Consider the following 22,242-nt stretch of genomic DNA (forward strand, 5'->3'; position numbering starts at 1 on the left):
GCCCTATGACCTTCAGGAGGTAGATTACATCGATGTCGACACCGACAGCCCGGAGGAGGTGGTCGACACCTACCCCTCGAGGCCCTCGCCGCCGGACGACATCGGGGCCTACAACGCGGTGATACAATCTGCCGCAGCAGCTTTCAAGCTCAAGCTCGACGAAGAGAAGCAGAAAGCAGACTTCCTTCTGGAAACATTGCTCCCAACACAAACGAGGAGCCAGTTCCTCCCGATGCTCGAGAGCGTCTTGGCTCAGGGGAAGGAAGCTTTCAGGGAGCCCGCAACATGCAAGGCAGTAACTCCCAGAACTGAGAAGAAGTACAAGCATGCCGCAAAGGACCCGGCCTACATTCAGGGCACGGTCTCCGCAGACTCCATTATCACGGCCACAGCAAGGAGGAGGGCTAACGTACCCACTACCTCGGGCCCGCCACCGGATAAAGAGAGCAAAAGGATGGATCTGGTGGGCAGAAGGATCGAACGGAATGCCGCGACCCACTGGCGCATGGCTAATTCCAACGCCCTGGTAAACAGACACATGTACCAAATCATGGAGGGACTGGGGCAGTTGGTGAAGGACTTGCCCCAGGATGCCAAGCAGAAAGCCGAAAAGCTAATTGAAGAGGGGAAGAATGCTGCAAATTCTTGCCTTAAGACGGCCCTGGATGGGGCAGACACCGCCAGCAGGCTCATGATGATGGGCGTCACGGAAAGGAGACACGCCTGGCTCAGGATATCCGGTTTCAAACCGGAGGTGCAACACAGCATCCTGAACACACCATTCAACGGCAGTACGCTTTTCGGACAAACAGTTGATGAGCAACTCAGCCAACTTAAGAAGGATAACGAAACAGCAAGATCCATGGGAGCATTGCAGTTCAGAGGGAACAAGAGGGGCACCCCGTCACGGAGGCCCGGCGGAAGAGGCGGAAACCAGCCAGGTACATCACACCAGGCTTTCCAGCAAACGCACCAGGCAGACTCGCAGGGTCAGCAGGGCCATCAGAAACAGCCCTGGCAGTACCAACAAAGAGGCCAGTCCTTTCGAGGGAGAAATGGACGGGGACAAAATAGAAGAGGGGGCCAGCAGCCCACCTCCAAGTGACTTCAAAAAAATCCGTGTGCCCACCCACAAAAAAGATCCCAGGGGGCAGCACGTACAGATGGGTCAAGACAAACTAGACACCTACGACCACAGGACACCAGTGGGAGGAAGATTAAGATTCCACCTCCAGGAGTGGAGAGGAATCACATCAGACAAATGGATCCTCAACATTATCCAATTCGGATACTGCATAGAGTTGGAGGCGAGGCCAACAAACAGAAAACCAAGAAGAAAGCCGCTAGCAAGCAAGCAGCTGCAGTGCCTTCAGGAAGAAGCAAAAGAACTCCTGCAGAAGCAGGCCATAGAAAGGGTACCCTTCAAGGAAAGAAACACAGGAGTATACTCAACATACTTCCTGGTACCAAAAGTAGACGAGACAATGAGGCCCATTCTCGATTTACGGTTCGTGAACAAATTCATAAGAACGCAAAAATTCAAAATGACCTCCCTGCAAGAGGTGCTCCCACAGTTGCAGACCGGGGACTTCATGGTCACTATAGACCTCAAAGACGCATACCTGCACATCCCAATGAACAGGAAGCACAAGCACATGCTCAGGTTCACCGTCGGAGAAAGCCACTACCAGTTCACGACACTGGCCTTCGGTCTAAAATCGGCACCAAGAGTTTTCACAAAGTGCCTCGCAGCAGTCGCAGCGCACCTAAGAAGGCAGGGAATACATGTATACCCTTACCTGGACGACTGGCTGGTGAAAGCAAACTCATACCAGAAATGCAAGCTGCACGCACATACAGTGACCAGCACGCTCATAAACCTGGGGTTCTCCATCCATTGGAAGAAATCATCAATGGAGCCGGAACAAGTGAAGATCTTCCTGGGAGCACAGATCAACACCTTACAGGGCAAGGTGTTCCCCAGCGAGAAGAGGGCGAGGGCGCTGGTGAAGGAAACTCGCCTCTACCGGAAGGGACAAGCTCGGACAGTGAGGACGGCGAGCAAGATCATGGGGATGATGGCATCATGCATCCACCTGGTACCGAATGTACGACTCCACATGAGACCCATTCAAGAATGGCTACAGGAGCAATGGTCACAAGCTACAGGCAGTTGGGAGGATCTAGTGGTTGTAACGCACGCAGTGCAGAAGGAGATGACATGGTGGACCATGGAGAACATAGCAAGGGGAAAGCCTCTAACGCCCCCAACGCCAACAGTGACCATCACCACAGACGCATCCCTGAAGGGATGGGGCGCTCACATGGAGGAGCTCAAGGTGAGGGGACTGTGGACACCGACGGATGCCACAAAGCACATCAATTACTTAGAATTGAAGACAATCTTCCTTGCACTGAAGGCCTTTCAAACAAGACTGTACAAGCACAGGGTATTGATACAAACAGACAACACCACTGCGATGTTCTACATCAACAAGCAGGGGGGCACACAGTCCGCACCGCTTTCAACGCTGGCGCAGGAGATATGGAGATGGGCCATCCCTCTCAAGATAGACCTGCTAGCCATACACCTACCAGGGAAGGACAACATACAAGCCGATTGGCTCAGCAGGCAGACATCGGCATCCCACGAGTGGGAGCTCAATGCTCAGGAGACAAGATACCTGTTCGACAGGTGGGGGACACCATCGGTGGACCTGTTTGCCACACGCCAGAATGCAAAATGCCAAAACTTCGCATCCAGGCAGCCCGAGGAGGGGACACTGGGGAATGCCCTATGGATAGATTGGTCAAGGACATTTGCCTACGCCTTTCCCCCGATACCACTGATGCACAGAGTACTGAGCAAGTGCAGAGCGAGCAACATGACACTGATACTGGTCGCACCGCAGTGGGCGAGGCAGACCTGGTACTCGCAGATCATGGAGATGACACAGTGTGCACCCCACAGATTCAGCAGGAGGAAAGATCTACTGTCCATGCAGAACGGAGAGGTACTGCATCCAGAGCCAGAGAGCATGAGCCTAGTAGCGTGGCTCCTGAGGACATAGAGTTCGCACATTTGAGACTACCAGAAAGCACCCTGAGGGTACTTCGGGAGGCACGAAGGCCCAGCACTCGAAAGTGCTACGTTGCGAAATGGAAAAGATTCACAATATGGTGCAGACAGGAAAGACTCCACAATAAGATGAAGAGGGACTCCACAGTGCTAAGGTACCTGACGCACTTACTGGAGAAGAACCTTAGCTCATCCTCGTTAAGAGTTCACTTGGCAGCGATAGTAGCCTACACAAGGGGAGAAACGTGCAGGAGCTTCTTCACATCACAGGTGGTGAAGAGATTCCTAGAAGGAGCGAAAAGGATCGCACCACCCAAGCGGGTGCCGCCACCTGCATGGAACTTGAACACAGTCCTAACGGAACTCATGAAAGAGCCCTTTGAACCACTTCACAAGGCCTCCCTAAAGATGCTAACTATGAAAACAGCCTTCCTGGTTGCGATAACGTCCTTACGCAGAGTAAGCGAGCTTCAAGCGCTGACGCTACAAGAACCATACATACAAATACACAACGATAGAGTTGTGATGAGGACTGACCCACACTTCATGCCGAAGGTGGTATCCAATTTTCACATGAACCAGTCTATACAGATACCGAGTTTTTTCCAAAAACCCACAACCAGCGCAGAGAGAGCTCTGCACACCCTGGACGCCAGAAGGGCAGTCATGCACTACATTGAAAGGACAAAGGGGCACAGGAAAACGAAACAGTTTTTTGTGTCCTTCGCAAACAGCTTCATGGGCAAAGCAGTAACCAAAAGGACCATTGCACGATGGATCGCACAAACAATCCAACTCTGCCACAAACGGGCAGGACAGGAACTGGCTGAGGGGACACGTGCCCACTCCACCAGGAAGAAGGGCGCTACAATAGCCTTCCTGGCTAACACACCCATAGAGGACATATGCCTGGCGGCAACATGGGCTTCGGTGCACACGTTCACGAAGCACTACTGTGTGGACATACAAATGAACAAGGAAGCTCAAGTGGGACAGAAGGTGCTACAGCACATATTCAACACCCAACGCTCATCTTCCACCCAGCCGCCACAGAGATGAGAAACCGCTACAAAATCTATGCACAGCATAGTGAATCCAGAAAGATTCACGCTGCAAAACGAATAGTTTTCTTACCTGTCGGTGTAGTTTTGCAGCTTGAAGATCTTTCTGGATTCACTAGCGAACCCACCCACCTCCGCCAGAAAGATGAGGCTGGAGAGAGAAGAGGTGGTTAACTAAAGAATAGACTTTGAAAATACAAAGCGGTAAATACAAACTAAGAAGAACATTGCCATTACTTCGGAAACGAAAGAAACACGGAAAAAAAGAACCCGAAGATGGCGCCCAAGAGTGGGAGCTTCCGCAGGAAGCATGCCGACGTCACCGGAAATACACCCAAAGGGGGTGTGACGCCGACGCCCACCTGGGCAAAGAGAAAAAAAAAAAAAAAACAAAGAAAAGACTACGAATCCGGACCCAACCACAAGACCGCGGAATAATGCACAGCATAGTGAATCCAGAAAGATCTTCAAGCTGCAAAACTACACCGACAGGTAAGAAAACTATTCGTTCTGGCCAACACACCAATCCAGGACATATGCCTGGCGGCAACATGGGCTTCAGTGCACACTTTCACTAAGCACTATTGCGTGGATGTACAGATGAACAAAGAAACACAAGTAGGACAAAGTGCTTCAACATATATTCAACAACCAACGCTCATCTTCCACCCAACCGCCACAAAAAGTGAGAAACCGCTACAAAATCTATGCACAGCATAGTGAATCCAGAAAGATTCACGCTGCAAAACGAATAGTTTCTTACCTGTCGGTGTAGTTTTGCAGCTTGAAGATCTTTCTGGATTCACTAGCGAACCCACCCACCTCCACCAGAAAGATGAGGCTGGAGAAGAAGGTGGAAACTCATGGAAAGAAAGAGTTGAAACTTAGAAGATACGTGAAAAGATGCGTGAAAAGAATTTACGTTGAAAAAACGATTAACAAACAAAGCCATGGATTCACTACAAAGACAGAAAAGGAAAAAGAGACAGAAAAAAGAATCCGAAGATGGCGCCCAAGGGTGGTAGCTTCCGCCGGAAGCACGCCGACGTCACCGAAGGTACACCAAATGGTGGGACGTCGACGCCCACCTGGGCTACGACAAAAAAAAAAGAGAAAAAAGACTACGAATCCGGACCCAACCACCAGATTGCGGAATATGCACAGCATAGTGAATCCAGAAAGATCTTCAAGCTGCAAAACTACACCGACAGGTAAGAAACTATTCGTTCCCTGTCACCACCCAATTCTGCATAATTCCGGCCACACCATTCACTATGTGGCTGCTCCTGGCCTGCGCACGCTAGGAATCTCCCCTGCGCAGCCCTGAAACGTGTGCACACACATGTACACATGTCTGCGTGTAACCAGCGTGGTGCCCCATACTCCAGCTGCTGCGCAGCGGCCTAGTCAAGCCAGGGGTACACCAGCAAAATCTCCATGCAGTCTCCTTCATTATGAGTTCACTGTGGGTGAGTCCCAGATTAGGAGGCTTCCCCACAGTAAAAGCTCAACAATTGGGTGCTCAAAAAGCGAAAAATCCGGGCGGCCCATAGTTTCAGAACCACCTTCGCCCATTTACCCACATGTTGAAGGCGCTGTCTTTTCTGCTCCTTCCTCTTGCCGTCTTTTGGTAAGGGGTAGCGGAGTTTGAGTGGGGAAAAATGGGCAACTACAGAAGCCTCTCTAGTAGTGTGCAGAAAGGCAGATTTTGTACATTCTGTGATGAATTAACCTGTAAGGTACTATACCTTTTGGGTAATCCTTACCGGTTACGATCTTGTCTCTGTTCCAGTTCTTGTTTTTATAGATTTATTTTTGCTTTTTATGAACTATATAAATTGTATGTGTCTTCTGATAAATTTATCTCTAAACTAATTTTGATTCTTGTGGTGACCATGGGATAAATTCCTTCATTAAATGCTTTTGATGTCATTCTAAATATACATGGTCGTGTTCTTCCCTGCTAAATATGTTTAATAAATTGTAACATTCATATTTTGTTTTTATTTGTAGGTGGAAACAATATGAATCTTATGTACAAGCCTTGGAGAGCAAGTATACAGATCTTAATTGTAAGTTTGTATCAGAAGAAAACTGAAGCATCAGGACTAGCATTACGTTAAACTATTGCAGATTAAATTCTTTCAAATTGACACCTGTTGTATTCGGAAGCAATTTGTGTGTTGTTGTTGAAAAAATTAAAAGCATTTTCTCCAAATGTAACCAGGCATAATACAGTAACCCCAAATGTATTGCTTTCTTGTGTATTCACGTGGGTTAAGAGAAAGGAATTAAAAAGTGCTCAATTAATTTGTATACTTCACTTGTGTAGTTGATGAACAAACATTTATTTGTAGTTGATGAACAAACATTTATTTTTGTCCGCTAAGCCCCAATTTAAAATAAAGCATTTTATTTTTAGTAGTATTTCATCACTTCCAAACAAAAACACTATGACCACATTGTCTGAGCTTTTTTTCCTGTCATAAATAGCCTAACTGCACGTATAATATTTGCAGACAAGTTCCAGATTATGGTTTGTTGTGTTTTGTTTCCAAGCACCCTGGTGTTGTGCATCATTTAACCAGTCTTGGTGAAAACAGTTATTTCACGCTGTTTCGGGAAGTATGCAACAATTCAACAAATTTGGAGGGAAACTAAATAAAAAATGGTATTTTCAAACCGTTTATTTCTTCCCATTCTTTTAATGACATACTTTATCAAATACAAAACTGCAAGCTTTTGCATTTAATTGAAAGGAGCACCCAGGTGTATTCAGGGTTGGGGAAAAATAGTGGAGCAGGTGCGTCTCTTGATGTTGGACTCTGTGGAAAGTAAACATAATCTCCCAAAGGTGCTGTCTGTTAGTTGACTTTAAACATGAACCCTTTGCTGTGTAGATAAAATATCTGTACATTTTGGATGCACCTAAAGGGTCTTGATGCGCCCCCTCCCCCCCCCCTTGTCGAGGGTAGGCTAGTCTATGAAATTTAATTTAGCTCTTTTACTCTCATGCACCTCTTGAGCTTTATGTACGTTGCTATCTAGCCTGAGTGTTGCCTGAGAGATGTTGTTGTCTTCATTGCACTTGTCATCACTTTCTTGGGAATCACTTCCAATTCTCAGTAGATCCAATTTATTTAGACTGGTGAGTGTCAGAAAACCTGGCAAGAGAGAATACTCTGCTCGGAAGTCTAATTTTTTAACAAAAAGCATCAAGCCAGTAACTCATTATTATCTCGCACACAACATAACTTTCTTGACAGATGAAAGACTCTAATGAACCATTCAAACAATGTTCTTATGATTGTGGTTATCGTTGCAGAATTCAGCTTTGTTCATATAATGAAACACTAACGTATGAAGTATAACAGTGTTATAATTCATATTTTATTAAATTTCCTTTGCCAGAATGTTTTCAGTTAAATTACTGTTGGCAGCAATTGGTGTTCGTTTTCAGCAAATAACCTTTTTGCAAGACCCCACACTACTGTTTAAGGAAACTAATGGTTAAGCTAAGTTGAGTTTCCACTGTCTACTTGAGGCATCCTGACCCCTCCTTGTAAATCCTGCCGTGTCCACTGAGCCATTGTTCATTAGTCACTGTTGAGCAGAAAAATAATAAGCCACTTGATTTGTATAACCAGTTTCAGACTTCCCTGTACTTTCTTTTTAAAACCAGCTAACGATGTGACTGGGCTGAGAGAGTCTGAAGAGAAACTCAAGCAACAACAGCAAGAGTCTGCTAGAAGGGAAAACATCCTCGTAATGAGGCTGGCAACAAAAGAGCAGGAAATGCAAGAGTGTACGGTAAGTTTTCATATTGCTGCTGTGTAATTGTGAGTTTAGACCGGAACTACTGTTTTATGATCAGAATTAAATATGGTTACACTGATTTCTCTGCGATTTATTTTTTTCCCCCATGAAATAATTTTTCCCGATGAATAAAACATCTCAATTTCTCACGCCAATATAAATATTACCTGACATTTTTTCAGATGTAGCAGTCCTAGAAACCATATTTACCGAAAACATCTTGCACTATTGCAGTAGCATTGCATGCCAGCCACGAATAGAGAAGTAAAAAGAATGTTGATCAGGAATATATGTGAAAAGTTGTTGAACAACCTGAGATTGTGCATTACCCTAAAATACAGTAACTCAAATGATATTGAAGCATCTTTTAAAAATACCCATCTGAAACCTAGTTGATTTCTAGAACAAACATCCCCATTAAACAATTATGTCGAATCCTGCATTTTTTGTCCGAGTATTTATGAAGTTTCTAAACCATGAATAGCTGTTATCAACTTTACCAAATTGCTAGCCTGCTGTATAGCCCTGCAGAGACATATAGTCCTTACATGTTCTCATCCAAAGTCTTAATATCGGTATATTAAAAATATTTTTACCGTTTTTTTGGGAAGCCTGCACAGCAGAGATTATTAGAATGAACAGGGAAACATTCACAATTCTTTTGTTGTTCATTTATTCTAAAGCAAACTGTTTTCAGGGAACACAACGTGACAGACTACGACATACAAATATTATTCAGATCCCAATTAATAACTTATTTTGGTAGTTTTTCGGACTGCACTTCCGTATTTTCTGAGCTCTGTTAATAACTGGTGAAGTTACACAATTTATCTGTCTTCAGAAGTCGGAGTATGCCTTCCAAGTATTCCAGCTTGTGACTTTTAGATTATCGCATATTTCACCAGCGAACCTTTTACTCACTGAGCTGTCCAGTTGGCTTACTTACCGGACTAGTCATTTATTCAGTTCCTTTCTTAATCGTTTGAAGTATGCCCCCAAAATAGCAGTCTGACTTATTTAATTACTCCATGTACATTGCTTTTCAAGTAGCTTCTCTAACCCATGTAAATAGTTGGCTTATATTTGTTTAAAGAAGGTATTGTTGGTGCTGATTGAGCATTACAGTTTAGAAAGCTTAAAACTCCACTCATGGAGTGCTAGAATCAGGGGGGGGGCTAGGGTTGATGGGGGGGGGGGGGGGCTCAAGATTTTCTCTAGATGACACTGCTTCTGGTTCAAGATAAATTTACCTTAAGAGATAAGGAGCAGTCCTCCTTTTTGGCTACTGTGTTGTGCTTTCCAATGTCATTTGTGTCTGTTTTTCCATGTTTCTGGACGATTGAATAAAAATATATATTTTTTGCAATACTTTTTCTCACTGTTTTTTTTGTTCCTAAACTTTATCTGCCTTGAAATGTGCTGCACATAACCAACTAAATAAAAACGTTGTTCAGCAAGCCCAGTTAAGCGGTAACCACTATTCTATGCTTTTTGGCAACACCTACAGTTGTCCTTGACTTTACAGAGCACCTTGTACAAGTAGTAATGATTGCTGTTGCAAATGTTTAATTCAATTCATCATTGTTCAAACCCACAAAGCCCCCAAGCAAGCCTCTTTGGTTGCTGTATGAATAACAGGAGGGACGTTTTGTAGGTGGTATTTAAAAAAAAATGTTTTTCTTATCACTTCCTACACTTAGCACCAACACTTTGTTGATATGAGTGTTTGGGGATTGGAGGAAGAGGTGGGATGGCAGTCGAGGGGCTACACATTCCCTACCTAAAAAGATGAGGTGGAACTAGAATTAGATGCACTATAAAAAAAAAGCATTGGTAATGCATCGGTTTCGCCTATGTTTTTATCAATCCTCGTACAGGAGAGGGAAAGAGCTCCCTGACAGATAACACCGTATAGGAGAGGATGTGGCGCAGCTTTATGCGAATATAGTTCCACAAAAGTGTACTTTAACATTATTTCGGTGGTGGGACACCTATGAGAAGCAGACCATGAACCAGCATTGGTAAATGCAGGAAAATATGCTTCAGCCAATAGAAATGGAGGAACCAGCATTGGTAAATGCAGGAAAATATGCTTCAGCCAATAGAAATGGGGGAAGGGTAAGTGGCATGCACAGGAACCAATGAGAGGCCAGAAAGCTGGATGTAAGTCCCTTAAGTTTATATTAATAGATTTCTCAAGCACAGTTCAAGCGAAACCTAAAAATATCATCCTATTCTGGATCTTCAAACTACGAGCACTCGTAGAAATGTTGCTTTTGTTCTGGAAGTGGATTACATGTAAATGAAGGATTCAAAGGAGGTTTAGCCTAGAGTGTGTGTAAACCCGCTCACAATAATTTGGGGTCATCTGAGACTGTAAAAACTGCAAACACCACCATTTAAACACTTGCTTACACTGGAGAGCCCTACTTCTCCAAAGTAAGTGGACGTGTACATTTATCCAAACTGTTCAGCATTTTCTTTTTGAGTCTGAACAGATCCATATTAATCCATACTGTCAATAGAACATTTGTATATTTTATAGCTGAAATGTAGCGAATCAATTAATGCAGCAAACCTATTTTTCACTTAGTTATTGGGTAGCTGACTGCAGACCTTACACCAGTGAGGACTGAAAATAAACCAGATTACCCTTGTAAAGATTCAAAGTCTCAAACATGTAATGTATAGCTAGAATCATTAGTGACACACAAGGCCATTTTGCTATAGAATTCATTCTGTAGCGTAAATGCACAATTACGAACAATTATGTGAAATGCATCTCACACTAAAAATTAGGCAGGTGCTTGTTAAAGTAAAAATTAAACTCCAGTTTTGTGCTTAAACATTACCTAGACAGTTCGCTCGGGTAAAAAATCTATCTGAAATGCTGCTCGCACTCAAAAGTTAACAACCCAAGTGGTACATCTTGCGTTAAAATTTTTCCCCGTAATTGCGCAATGTTTAGCGATGTAATCTCAATTTTGGAAACCTGTTAAACCAAATTACCAAAATTACACTGGCGTAATCAAAATTTCGCCCAGGCCTATACTAATATAGATTTATTTGGGAGCAGTTATTTTTATAGCTTGTGCTCTTTTTTTTTACCTAGGGATGGAAGTCTTAAAGAAAAACTTGTGTCCATATAATTTCTCTAAAGCCTCTGTTCCTTACTTAAAGTCCAGAATCTCTCATATAGCTTTCTAAATATACGCTACAAGCTTTGTCTGCACATACTGATGACAGTCTTGAAATGCTGCCCCCCGACTAGACAACTTACAGGCATATTGGGGATCACCATAGATGAGGTGTGCGAAGGACTACTATACCGCGCACTCAAAGTTTCTAGAAATGCCCTATTGAAGCTGATTAACTTCGGTGCTACATAGGGCATATCTCACATAAGGACGGATAAACTGACATTTCATAACGTCCCTGTTGGGGTAAATCGGGGATGAATTACTCCATATGTTTTGGAGCTGCCCAAAGCTAGGTGTCTTCTGGAAGATAGTGACTGACACATTGACTGAGGTAATAGATTGGGGGGCGGTCCACTGCACACCGGGACATTGCTGGTTCCAAGACTAACTGATAGTTTTCAGGACCTAGTGCTTCTCTTGGCCAAAAGGGAGATTGCCCGGACTGGAAGGCACAGCAAGGGCTTACTACTGAGGGAAGCCCTATATGGGGGTGAACTGTGAGGGTGCGGTACGACTCAGACGCGACCAGGGATCCCTTGAGGTTGCTAGAGCTTGGGAAGCAATAGTAGAAGACTTGAAACACCCGGACCGCTCCTTACCCGAAGAACCCCTACATACGCCCTGATGACATGGATAACATTCTAGACCTTGGAGAAAACCGATACGATGCAAAGGGATAACCCACTCTAGGCTACGCACATATAGATTTCACAATTTGGGCATTAATAACAATACAATAGAGCATCCCCAACACCCTCTTCATTCTACAATGGGGAAAAGTCAGTTTATCGTTGTCGACCTAGTAGCAGGCGCAGCCATGGCACACCAGGGGTGGGGGAGGTGAGAGTGAGGTGGGGTTACTGCTCCCTATAGGTAGCACCGCAAGTTGATTATCACAATTCTTGGCGGCAACAAAGACGTTATGTCTGACAAGATAACATTTCTAAATTGATAACCCCATTACTACTGTGGGAGGGCCCTGTCCCCTGATTCTTGTTGGGCACAAAGTTGAGCGCATTACCTGTGAGATGTGAATTAGCAGCATTTAATGTTTATATGTCCTGTTGGGTGCCAATCACCTGGTTGTACTTAAACAATAAAAAATGTTTTTTTTTAAATGCTGATGTTAGTCTTGTAGATATTTCCATAGCAGCCCAATTTAAGAGTGTTAACTGCAGGATTTGCCATTTGTTCATAGTCCTAGCAGATTCCTATATTGTCCAAAGCATAGTCTTTATCTTAAGTCGTACTGGACTTTGGTTCTCCCTAGTTTTGCTGCCTAAGAGCAGCTTCATACCAGCAGCAGGCTATAATTGGACTTCATTGATTAGAACTAAAGGCCGTCAATTGTCTTATTTCCTCCACAGTAAAAGATGTCGAGTAGATCTTTCAAGAGACCCTGTAGAGCCTGATCTGTTCTACCACAGCTCATTGCTTCGAGAAATCTGTCTCTAGCTAACACTCAAAGGAAACGGTCTTCAGGAATCGTTTTTAATAGTCTTGTTTCAATGCCTTATTACACAAGTGTTGGATATCGGCTTGGGGAGAACGCGCTGTGTATTCAAATCCGTCAAGATGGAGCCCCTCTCTGAGCTTCCTTCAATCATGCTTTCTACTTCATGTGCCCAATTTTAAATTTAACATTGACTACTGTGGCGTTACATAGCTGTTTGTAGTGGATGTACATTTCAGTTGTGTTCTTTTGGTTCTTTGAAGAAAAGGGGTATTAAAAAGCAACCTGCTAAACTAAATGCTTGTTGCATTGCATTGTAGCATCTGTCCTAACTTTCCTTTTCAGGAGAGCTTTCTCTAATCAAAATGTATAGTCTCCTTCAATGAGCTTCCACAATTTCAGTATGAGTATTAAAAAGATGGCTTTGTATAATCCTTTTTATTGAAAGCTGCAATTTGTGACCACATTTTCCTTTGAGTTTGCTTTTTACCAGCAAGTTTGAACAGGAACCGCTGCTGTCATTTAATTATTTTTAATGGCTTTAGACCCATCACACGTTTTCTTTGTTAGTTTTTGAGTGGCATTTATATCTGCGTGCACTTTGGAGCTTTCAATAAGCACCGCTTTTACTGTGAATAACATTTAATCTCAATCATGAGATGGAAAATTAGATGTATACCTCAATTTACACTACTTGGAGCATGTTCACATATTTGATTCCATTTAAGTCCATGCTTATTGAGCACGCTCTAGCTTTAGCAGTTGCAGCTATCTGCAGTGTTGCAGGCACCTATTTATCATGTAAAATGTCAAGCTCCCGCTTGTCTCACATGCAGTGGATCTCACTTGCGGAGAATCTCGCATTTCTTTCCAATTAGTGATAATATGGAATCATCCACTGCATCGACACTGCAGCCCCCACTCGACAATCCTATTGAAAAAAAATTAAGGTGTCATGGAAAGGAACAGGGTGTTTAACATGTAGCATGATCTAGATTACCCTGGCAATGGCCAAGTGTTAGAATGGTAGCAGAGCAATAGATTTTAGGGCAAGAAGTAGCTCGTAGCGTCACCTGCTTTGAGGCCATGCAAAGGTGCTACCATTGCTGTGCCTTTATTATGTATCAATTTGGTGCAAGTGAGGTACAAGAAAGGCAAACTTTTAACTGTCCTACTTCGATCGCGCTCAGGAAAGTGACTGGACATGATATTCAGGCTTCACAGAAGATGGCTGTAATGCTCAAGGCATTTGTCTTTTTGCCAGTTTGCCACCTCCTCCCTCTGCTACAGCATGATCCTATATAAAATATTGCCCTGTCCATAACCTCCATAGTGCTATTCTCTAGTTGGTTAGATTCCTCAGACATCAGCAGACTTGAGATGAAGTCTCCAAGAGGCCAGTCAGGATGCTTCATGCGAAGTATCCCTTTTCTGAATGTATTGTGCACAACCATCCTATTCCGTCTTACTAGCTTTATCCATCGCCCAAGTCAGGAAAACTGGCATAAATGTATCTGCAAAAATAATACAGCAATTGAGACTGAAATGGGACCAGTAATGCTTCATTTGTTATAGCATGCACCTTAAACACCTTTGATAACCCTACTGCATCTTAGCCCTGCATCTCGTGATTGATGCAGAGATTACAATTTTCTAAATTTTTTGGTAGGAAATCAGTACTTGCTACATCATGTTAGTTAACACGCCCTAAGCAGTTAACACAAGATCTCCTTTTAAATGACACTCATTTGGAGCATTTATTTAAAAATGTTTTGAGAGTTGTAGAGCCCAGGGGTCCCCAGCCTTTTCCTTAATAAGAGCTAATTATGTTCGATGAAAATCATCCTGAGCTACTAATATTAGAATTGTATTTGTAACCACTTAGGAGAAGATGACGATGTGCACCATATGTTAGATTATTGGCAGCTATCACCCCCAGTTCATTGTATACGGGTGTCAGCAGTATTGTAAATAAAGGTTTGTCAATTTACAACGCCTATGTGATAATACAGAACAGCCATAGCTGCAATGCCTCTTGCACCAAGTTAACATGAAGTCTTTACATAGTTGCATGATTAATCACTCAAATCCCCTTTAACTATATTTTGGAAATTCAACTATTTCCCTCTGAACATCTACTTATGACTTATGAAACTGCTCACATTTTCCCCATGAAAATATGCCTTTCAATTTTAGTATACATGTATTTATTCAACCAATAAAAAAACTTCCAATTTAGTAAGATGGAGGGCACACAGGGGTGCTACTTGCTTGTAGATGGAGTTACCAGTAGATTACAAGCTATTCTATGGAGAAGCTTGATATAGCCTCTTCATAATCGCTCCTACAGTGTAGTGGTAAACATCCAATAAATGACTCCAGTCTACTGGAGCAAATTGATTGGTGTTCAACTACAGACTCTGAAACGGAAGGAGGGCTCAATAAATACGGAGTGGAGCGTTCAGCCTTTCAGGTGCACAGTTCCCTAGCACTAACTTCACTTATTACGCTTCTTGTCTACTTCCCATTTAAACTGATGAAGTAGATGGAGCCAGAGCGAGCTTGCTACATGAGAAAGTGCTAGTAAATCAGGACAGTTCAACGTGAAAACAGAGATGGGCAAGTGGTCAGGAAATTTCCTTTGGTGCTGCTGTATGGCTAGCTGAGTTCGGGCGATCGGCCCATGAAACCAATCTTTCCTGGTCCCACCAGACTTTCAAATGCAGCGATTTATTGAAGGGTCTTTTCTACTCACCGGCCAGACCCGTTGAGACATCAAGCGCTCTTCTAGCCCTTTCCTGTTTGTCTTTTACTGACTGTATACAGCTAGTGGAGCTAAAAGAAGGCATCAAGAGGGTTCTAGAGCTGTGGAAAAGAATAACGATGGGCCTGGTCTACAAGGGTGCTCCTTTTTTTGTTGGGGGGAGATTCAGGAGTTCAGCTAGTGAGTAATATGCAAAGGGTGTATAAAATTATATAAAATTAAATATGTATAGTTAGTCAATGGGTGCTAACTAATACTCTTGAATAAAATTAACAGTTCATTTAAGAAAGTAATTGCTGCAAATGTTTAGGAATTTAGGATGTTCCTTCCACTATGAGAAGCAAAGGCCCGGTATAATTCATGGTAATTCATAGAAACTAATGGTATTTCTCACTACTCGGTACAATATAGCTGGCGATATGTTAGTGTAAAAGTGACTTCTCTAAATAGGTGATGTTAAGTAGCTTCTTTGGTCAGTTAGGCTGCCCTGATTTTTTTTTTTTTTAAGTTTTATTGATTTTATACATCAAAACACAACCAAATGACAGTGGTTTCTTTAGTTTCACGAAGCATATCAATAGTACAACAAATTTGCCCCACATATCAACGCCCTATCCGTCTCGCTCATAGGCTGCCCTGATATGTTTCAACAGCCCTTCTGTTTTTTATTTTTGGAAATGCTTCGTTATTCCTTTGAGTAGACTGCCAAAACTGTATGTAAAGCCTTCCCCTCCACCCAACTTCAACATTGCCCACTTAAGTTTTCAACTTTTTTAATTATGATGGAAGGCGCTTACATCAGCTCTCAAAATTAGTTAACACCTCACCTGTTGCCAAATATATTTGTCAAATTTGGTCATTTTACATTTTTTGTTATAACTTTCCTTTATTAATATATAGATCGTTGTAAAAGTTACAGGAGTCATTGGAATGATGTCTTCAATTTAATTGAACACATCAAAATGCTTAAGAACAACCTAATTTGAAGATTGTCTGATTAATTATACAGGCCACTGGTACTTGACAAAGATGGTAATTTTGATGTCCTGGCTGGAGTTGGTGCTGCACTGTCTGGTCTGCACCCCACTTTTGATTTTCCAGCTGTTTGTCAATTTATTCTGCATTTCAGGAAGACTGTTCTGCACACTCTAGTTTGGAGTCATCTGTTAAGTGCCACCAGCACGTTGCACCTTTCTTATTTCCTTTCTAGGAAGCCATTGTTCAGGGATGCAATCATAAAAGTACACGTTTTTTTTTCTGTTTTTTTTTTTAGTACATCTATGACAAAATAGCTTAGTGAAGCTTGCACTCACACAAAGGTGACCCATCTCACAGCAGATGAGTTAATAAGTACATAAAGCATCTTCATGGCTTTGCTTTCACCCATAACTGCCATTCTCCCATCATTTCTTATGGCGGTAACCTTCCCTGGCCAAACGCAACCTTTACCAGAGGACTCCTTCCAGCCACACCAATTACCAAGGCCCATGGAAAGGAGCATCACTCAAAGAAGCAGAGGGTCCTTTGGGTTCTACAGCTTCAACATGCATTAATCAAAGAAGCAGAGGGTCATTTAGGTTCTAATACTTTTACGTCTCAGATTTTCTGTTCTTTTGAGCACCAACCTGTTAAAGTCCAGCCCAGCAAAGCCCGCCATGCATTGGAGAAGTCCCCCGCATTGGACTCGCCCTACTGCCAGTTATGGGGAGAGATCAGAGCACTAGCTCAGCAAGAGAGAGGCCAAAACACACGAAGCTGAAGATGCCAAGTAGGTAAAGACTTGGTATGTGTTTCGCTACAGTGCTAGTACGTAGGCAACCGATGCACAATTCAGATATGAACTGCCTCAGTTAACCTCTTCAGCCAGTCTCGTCTCTGACACAGTTTAATAAACTTCGAAGTAAAATGTTCTTTTAGATCCCTCGTCCGATCCTGGATGATAAAGTGTGCTAAAGGATTGACTTGTTTTTTTGGTGCAGGAGTTCTTATGCATCCCAGCTGGTAGTTCACCAACACCAGTCATTTGTAAATTTGTGCTCTTTCTTCAATAAATGTTGACTGTATGAACTTTTTTGATTATTGCTATAACTGAGCTGCAGCAGGTGCTCATAACAAGATTATCCATGAACCTGTTGTTCAAGACTTCTCTCCTCTAATCTCTTTCAGGATGCTGTGAACAGCAACCTACATGCAGAGTTAATCTTTGTGAAGTCTAACATGATATTTGTTCATTATACAGCCAGTCTCAACACTAACACTGTCACAAATAGTTGGCTCCAATGCTATCTCATCAAGTGATGGCTACCCCGAATCTTCCTGCTTCACTAACTCTTCCGGCATATCTTCCTTTAAGCTTCCTCCTTCACAAAGACCAGATACTGAAACAGGCAGACATTGAAGACTAATTCATCAAGCTTCCTTTCTCAAGGTTAAGGATGATCGAGTTGTCTGTCTAGTCACCCAACCAGTTGTTACATTTTTTTTAAATAGTTATGCACTGGTTGCTCTTGGCTTCCCCAGTAAACCTTTGCCTCTGGATAAAGCCTCAAGTATACTCAAGTTTTGGGTAAAGCCTACCCCAAGTTCTTCATCTCCGTCACATCAGCCAAATTAGTATCACCTTTTTTTTTTTTAACGTGGCAGCACAGTCTATTTTACTGGATGCAATAGCTTTGCCTTGTCACGTGTACAAAGAAGCTAAAATGTCTTGAATTGTGGGGCGGTAATAAGCAATTTTGTGATCACCTTTTTATAAACTGCTCTAGAATGTTTTCATCAATATTGTAAATCAGCGTTCTTTCCTTCTTTCTGCATAGTCTTAGAGTATAAATGTGTGCTCTGACTGGGCAGAGGGACTGCAGAGCAAAAACTGCCTATGTCTAGGATCATCTATTAAGACAGTGGAACATGAAAGTCTCTCTTCCATGTGACTGAGGCCTTATTAATAACGGCAGAAATACTCCGATAAAGAGATGTACATGGATTTAAAAAATAATCTTGAGCTCTTCTGGCAGATAAAGCACTATTGCAGTTTGTGACTGCTGTCGTGATTACAAAGTCCAATTGTAGGGTTCCATCTAATGGCTGCTAAACAGTCCTTAGTCTTTAAAATGGGACAAGATAATTTTGCCCTAAGCCTCCAGCATGCCTGCTCTTCCTCGGTCACAAAAACTAGGGAAAGACACTTCAGGGGTGGAATAAAGCCCTTATTTCAGTCCACTGGCCAGTAGTAGTCAGTTACTTCCCCAGAGCAGTGATGGCCTGAGCCACTCCCATCACTAGAAATGCTTACTCTGGAGAGAAGGGGAATGATAATTTTCCACGACTACCAGCACTGTAGCTAAAGAAAACGTACTAAATAAATTACTGGGTCCTTCTGGTGGGGATTTCAAAGGCTATGCTCTTCAGTCATCAGCCTTCCCACTAACTTCCCTTCCAGTTGTTCTATGCACCCCTGTAGAATTGGAGCAAGTCCAGTGACACCTGTAGAGCCGATCACTAAAAGGACACAATTCTACTTTCCCAATTTCTACCCTCAGTATTTTCTGACAAAGGGGAATTCCCTTCCAGATGTTTAAAATGCCAACTCTGGCCAAGGTGTTAGCAGCAGTTTAAATGACTTTCAGTTATCCTGAGCACAGAACACCTATTTAAATTTTGGGGTAATGTTGACACTACCAGAAGTGCTATAACACTTTTAAAACTAGCCTGGGCTGTGGCCATTCTTTATCAGCCCAATGGCTGCTGCTTCCTCTGTTTTTGCCATGTCCCTATACTGAAAGATGCAAGTCTATTAATGAAGCACAGCCCATGGACACTCGTGGTTCCTAAAGCTTCTAGGATTGCCGGTGTCCTAAAGTTTGATCTCAATTAATAAAATGCATATTACATCACTAAGACTTACCATTTCAAGGCACTTAAGACCGTTTCTGGACAGCCAGTATAAATCCATGCTGGTTTATCCACTTCTTACCTCCTTTATAGCCCCTTGAATGGAAACTGTTTTTCGTACTCCCTCCCCCCAATTTCTTTGCTTAACGTAGGTCATTGCAACCACATTTTTGTGTATGAGTTGAGAGCAAAATACGGAGCCATGCCTATTCTTCAGACCCCACTGACTATCCTGTCTAGACATTAAAAAAAGTAAGTTTGAGCCCCAGAAGTTCTGTCGGCTGGGTGACTCCCGGCTTTTCACTCTGGGTCTGGTTTTTAAACATCAGTCATCCCTTTAATAAGGAAGCCATGCGCTGTGAATTGAGGCAATATTTACTTGTCACGTAGGTTCGATGAACTGCTGCTCTTTCCTAAAATATCTTGGCTCTAGTGCCTTATTCCTCAAGAGCTAGCTTGGGGTACTAGGCTTTTTTTGACAATCCTGAGAGTTTGGGGCTTGCCCAAAAATTAACCATTTCAGTTATGTCTATTGCGGTGTTTTTGCTGTTCATCCTTGACCAGAAATTAGAATTCTTGTGCCATCTCTGTGGACAATGTAATGTCTACACCAATTACCGGCTACAAGATATGCCTGGTCTCCGATGTTGCCTATATCGAACGAATGGCAAGGTGATTTTTAGTCATAATGACTGGTCTCACCTCTTTCTCCACAGTGTGACACAAGTAGTGTGATGCTTCCTCATGCATATCTTGTCACTATACCTGTCCTTCTAAACATGTGATGTGAATAGTCTTTCGTTGAAATAGCCTTCCTAGGGATCCATAACCCCTTAAAAGACGCGTTAGTGCTAAAAGTCGTGGGGTCTTTTGGAGTATACATTCTTTCCTCACAGGGTTTTGTTGTTGCCCTGCACACTTGTATGTTCTCAAAGCTATTGAGACTTGAGCGCAAATAAGGCTATTCACCGTGGATTCTTTTCATGCTCTCGCTACTGTGGCACATATTCTCAGATTTTATCTGGACACGACTAACAAATTACTTTGTAGTTACTAACTCCTTGTCATTCGCGGCAGCGAAGCAGGCAGGCCTTTAACCAGAACAAATGTTGCCTTATCGGACACTGCCTGTGCTCTTTTGTATGATTTGCAGTCCTAATCCCATCTGTTAACTAATTGAACATATTCCAGCTGCAAAAAGTCGTTATTCATGGTGTTCTTGCGGGCAGTTTGCAAGTCCTATCCGGTTCTTGCTGAGGCAGTCAAATGAATTTTAAGACCACTTTCATTCATTCCGTCTATGATGTGGCTTCAACTCACCTAAAATTCTGTTGCTGTTTAATGCTACTTGCAGGTTTTGAATGTGTGCATTTCAAATAGTGCTAATTGACGAGGGTGCACACTTGTGTGGAGACATACTTTGATGGGTGGACCCCTGTCATATAACGGTTTCAGTTGAACAAAGTTTGAGAGTTTCGATTTCAGTATTTAGATAAAGGGTACCCACAAATTAAAACCTCACAATTTAGGACTTGGTCAACATTCTGGTAAGTTAAGGCTTCTGTTATGCAGATTAATCTCACTCTAAACCGAGAGTATCACATGGTGTTTTTGCAAGGCTTTTCCCTCTCTAAAATAGTAAATGTTCTCCTTTCAAAATGAATATGGTCTTCTGTTTGGCTGTAAGGCATCTGTTTTCTTTCGATTTGCTGGAGTGACTAATTACGTTGTTGTGGTCAAAGTATTGAATAGAATGGTTTGTGGGTATAAAAAGACTGTCTCCAGGTGTCCAGGGTATTCTTGCCATAACTATTACAATCACATATGGTAACATTAACTTTCTTATGAACTGGCTAGCTCCACCTGTGAGGGTCACTGCAACAATCGCACAAGCACTTGTCCATGAGTGACAACTAAAAGCCTGGGCTTCGGGTAGTTACTTGAATAGTGCTTCATACCTCTGAACTGCCATTTCTAAGCACTGTAAATGTTACTGTCCCCAAATGTAATGGTAATGAATTTAACAACTTTGCAATAGTAAAAAAAAAAAAGATGGCTGTGCTGTGATTCAAAATTCGTGATCAGCCGACTGCTTATTAGTGAACATTCAGCTTGCGTTGCTATCCTGCCTTCAAATCATTAGATGACTGGTTTCTCTGCTGGGATCACATGCACCTTTTGAAAATCAATCTGCACTGTGTTTGGCATGTGACCACTTGGAAATCCTACATCTTTGAACAGGTTTGGCTGTCTACAATAACAAGTAGGTCGGGGGGGGAGATCTAGTGTGCTACAAGAGTGTCCTCCAGGGTTGCAGGGACGGAACTGGTTTTGGTGGGGCTGGAAAAGTGAAAGCTAGTACTCTATTTATTTGGCAGCCTCAATCTCGAGGAGTGAACATTTGGAGGTTCAGACTGAACTTTTGTGTTCTAGAACAGCATGGTTTGGTGCATCAAAGTAACACGGTTAGTGTAAACAGATTTATCATTTTAGCAAGAAATCAATTTCCGTCTTCCCTGTCTGGATGAATACAAGAAGCCCATACTGATTTATCCTTGACCTGTCTGCATCCTTTGACACAGTGGATCATGAAATACTGCTGGAAAGGCACTGCAGTGGGTCCGATCCTTTCTCACAAACCATAGTTAAAAGGTGGGAACAAGCTCTTAAGTTTCTTTTCAAAGTCCGTGATCTGCGACTTTCCCCAAGAGATCACCTCTCTCGTCTTTTCTATATCTACCTACTCCCCTAGCACAAGCATCTAGGAGTACAAAGCTTCAAATATATACCTACAACGCAGTGCTTTGAAAATGGTCTGAAGAGACCACGTTGACACAATTAGACCTTGTGTTTCACAAGAAGTTAGTGCTTCTTGTTTAGGAAAGGAGACATTTGTGGCGAGATTCATGTCCAAATGTCTCCCCTTAGAATGGCGTCCCGACCTCAGAACACCCTGATCCACTTGAGCAAACATGGAA

General features: G+C 42.8%; 1 protein-coding gene across 1 annotated transcript in view; it reads left to right on the forward strand.

The window, feature by feature from the left end:
- Positions 1-22,242, forward strand: part of WTAP (WT1 associated protein) — a 213,318-nt gene that overhangs the window by 35,193 nt on the left and 155,883 nt on the right. Inside the window, exons 4-5 of the mRNA XM_078648975.1 lie at positions 6,154-6,212; positions 7,823-7,950. Of these exons, the coding sequence (XP_078505101.1) occupies positions 6,154-6,212; positions 7,823-7,950 (187 nt within the window). The remainder of the gene's footprint in view (positions 1-6,153; positions 6,213-7,822; positions 7,951-22,242) is intronic.

Source organism: Lissotriton helveticus, chromosome 6 (genome assembly GCF_964261635.1).
Source record: "Lissotriton helveticus chromosome 6, aLisHel1.1, whole genome shotgun sequence".
Lineage (NCBI taxonomy): Eukaryota > Metazoa > Chordata > Amphibia > Caudata > Salamandridae > Lissotriton > Lissotriton helveticus.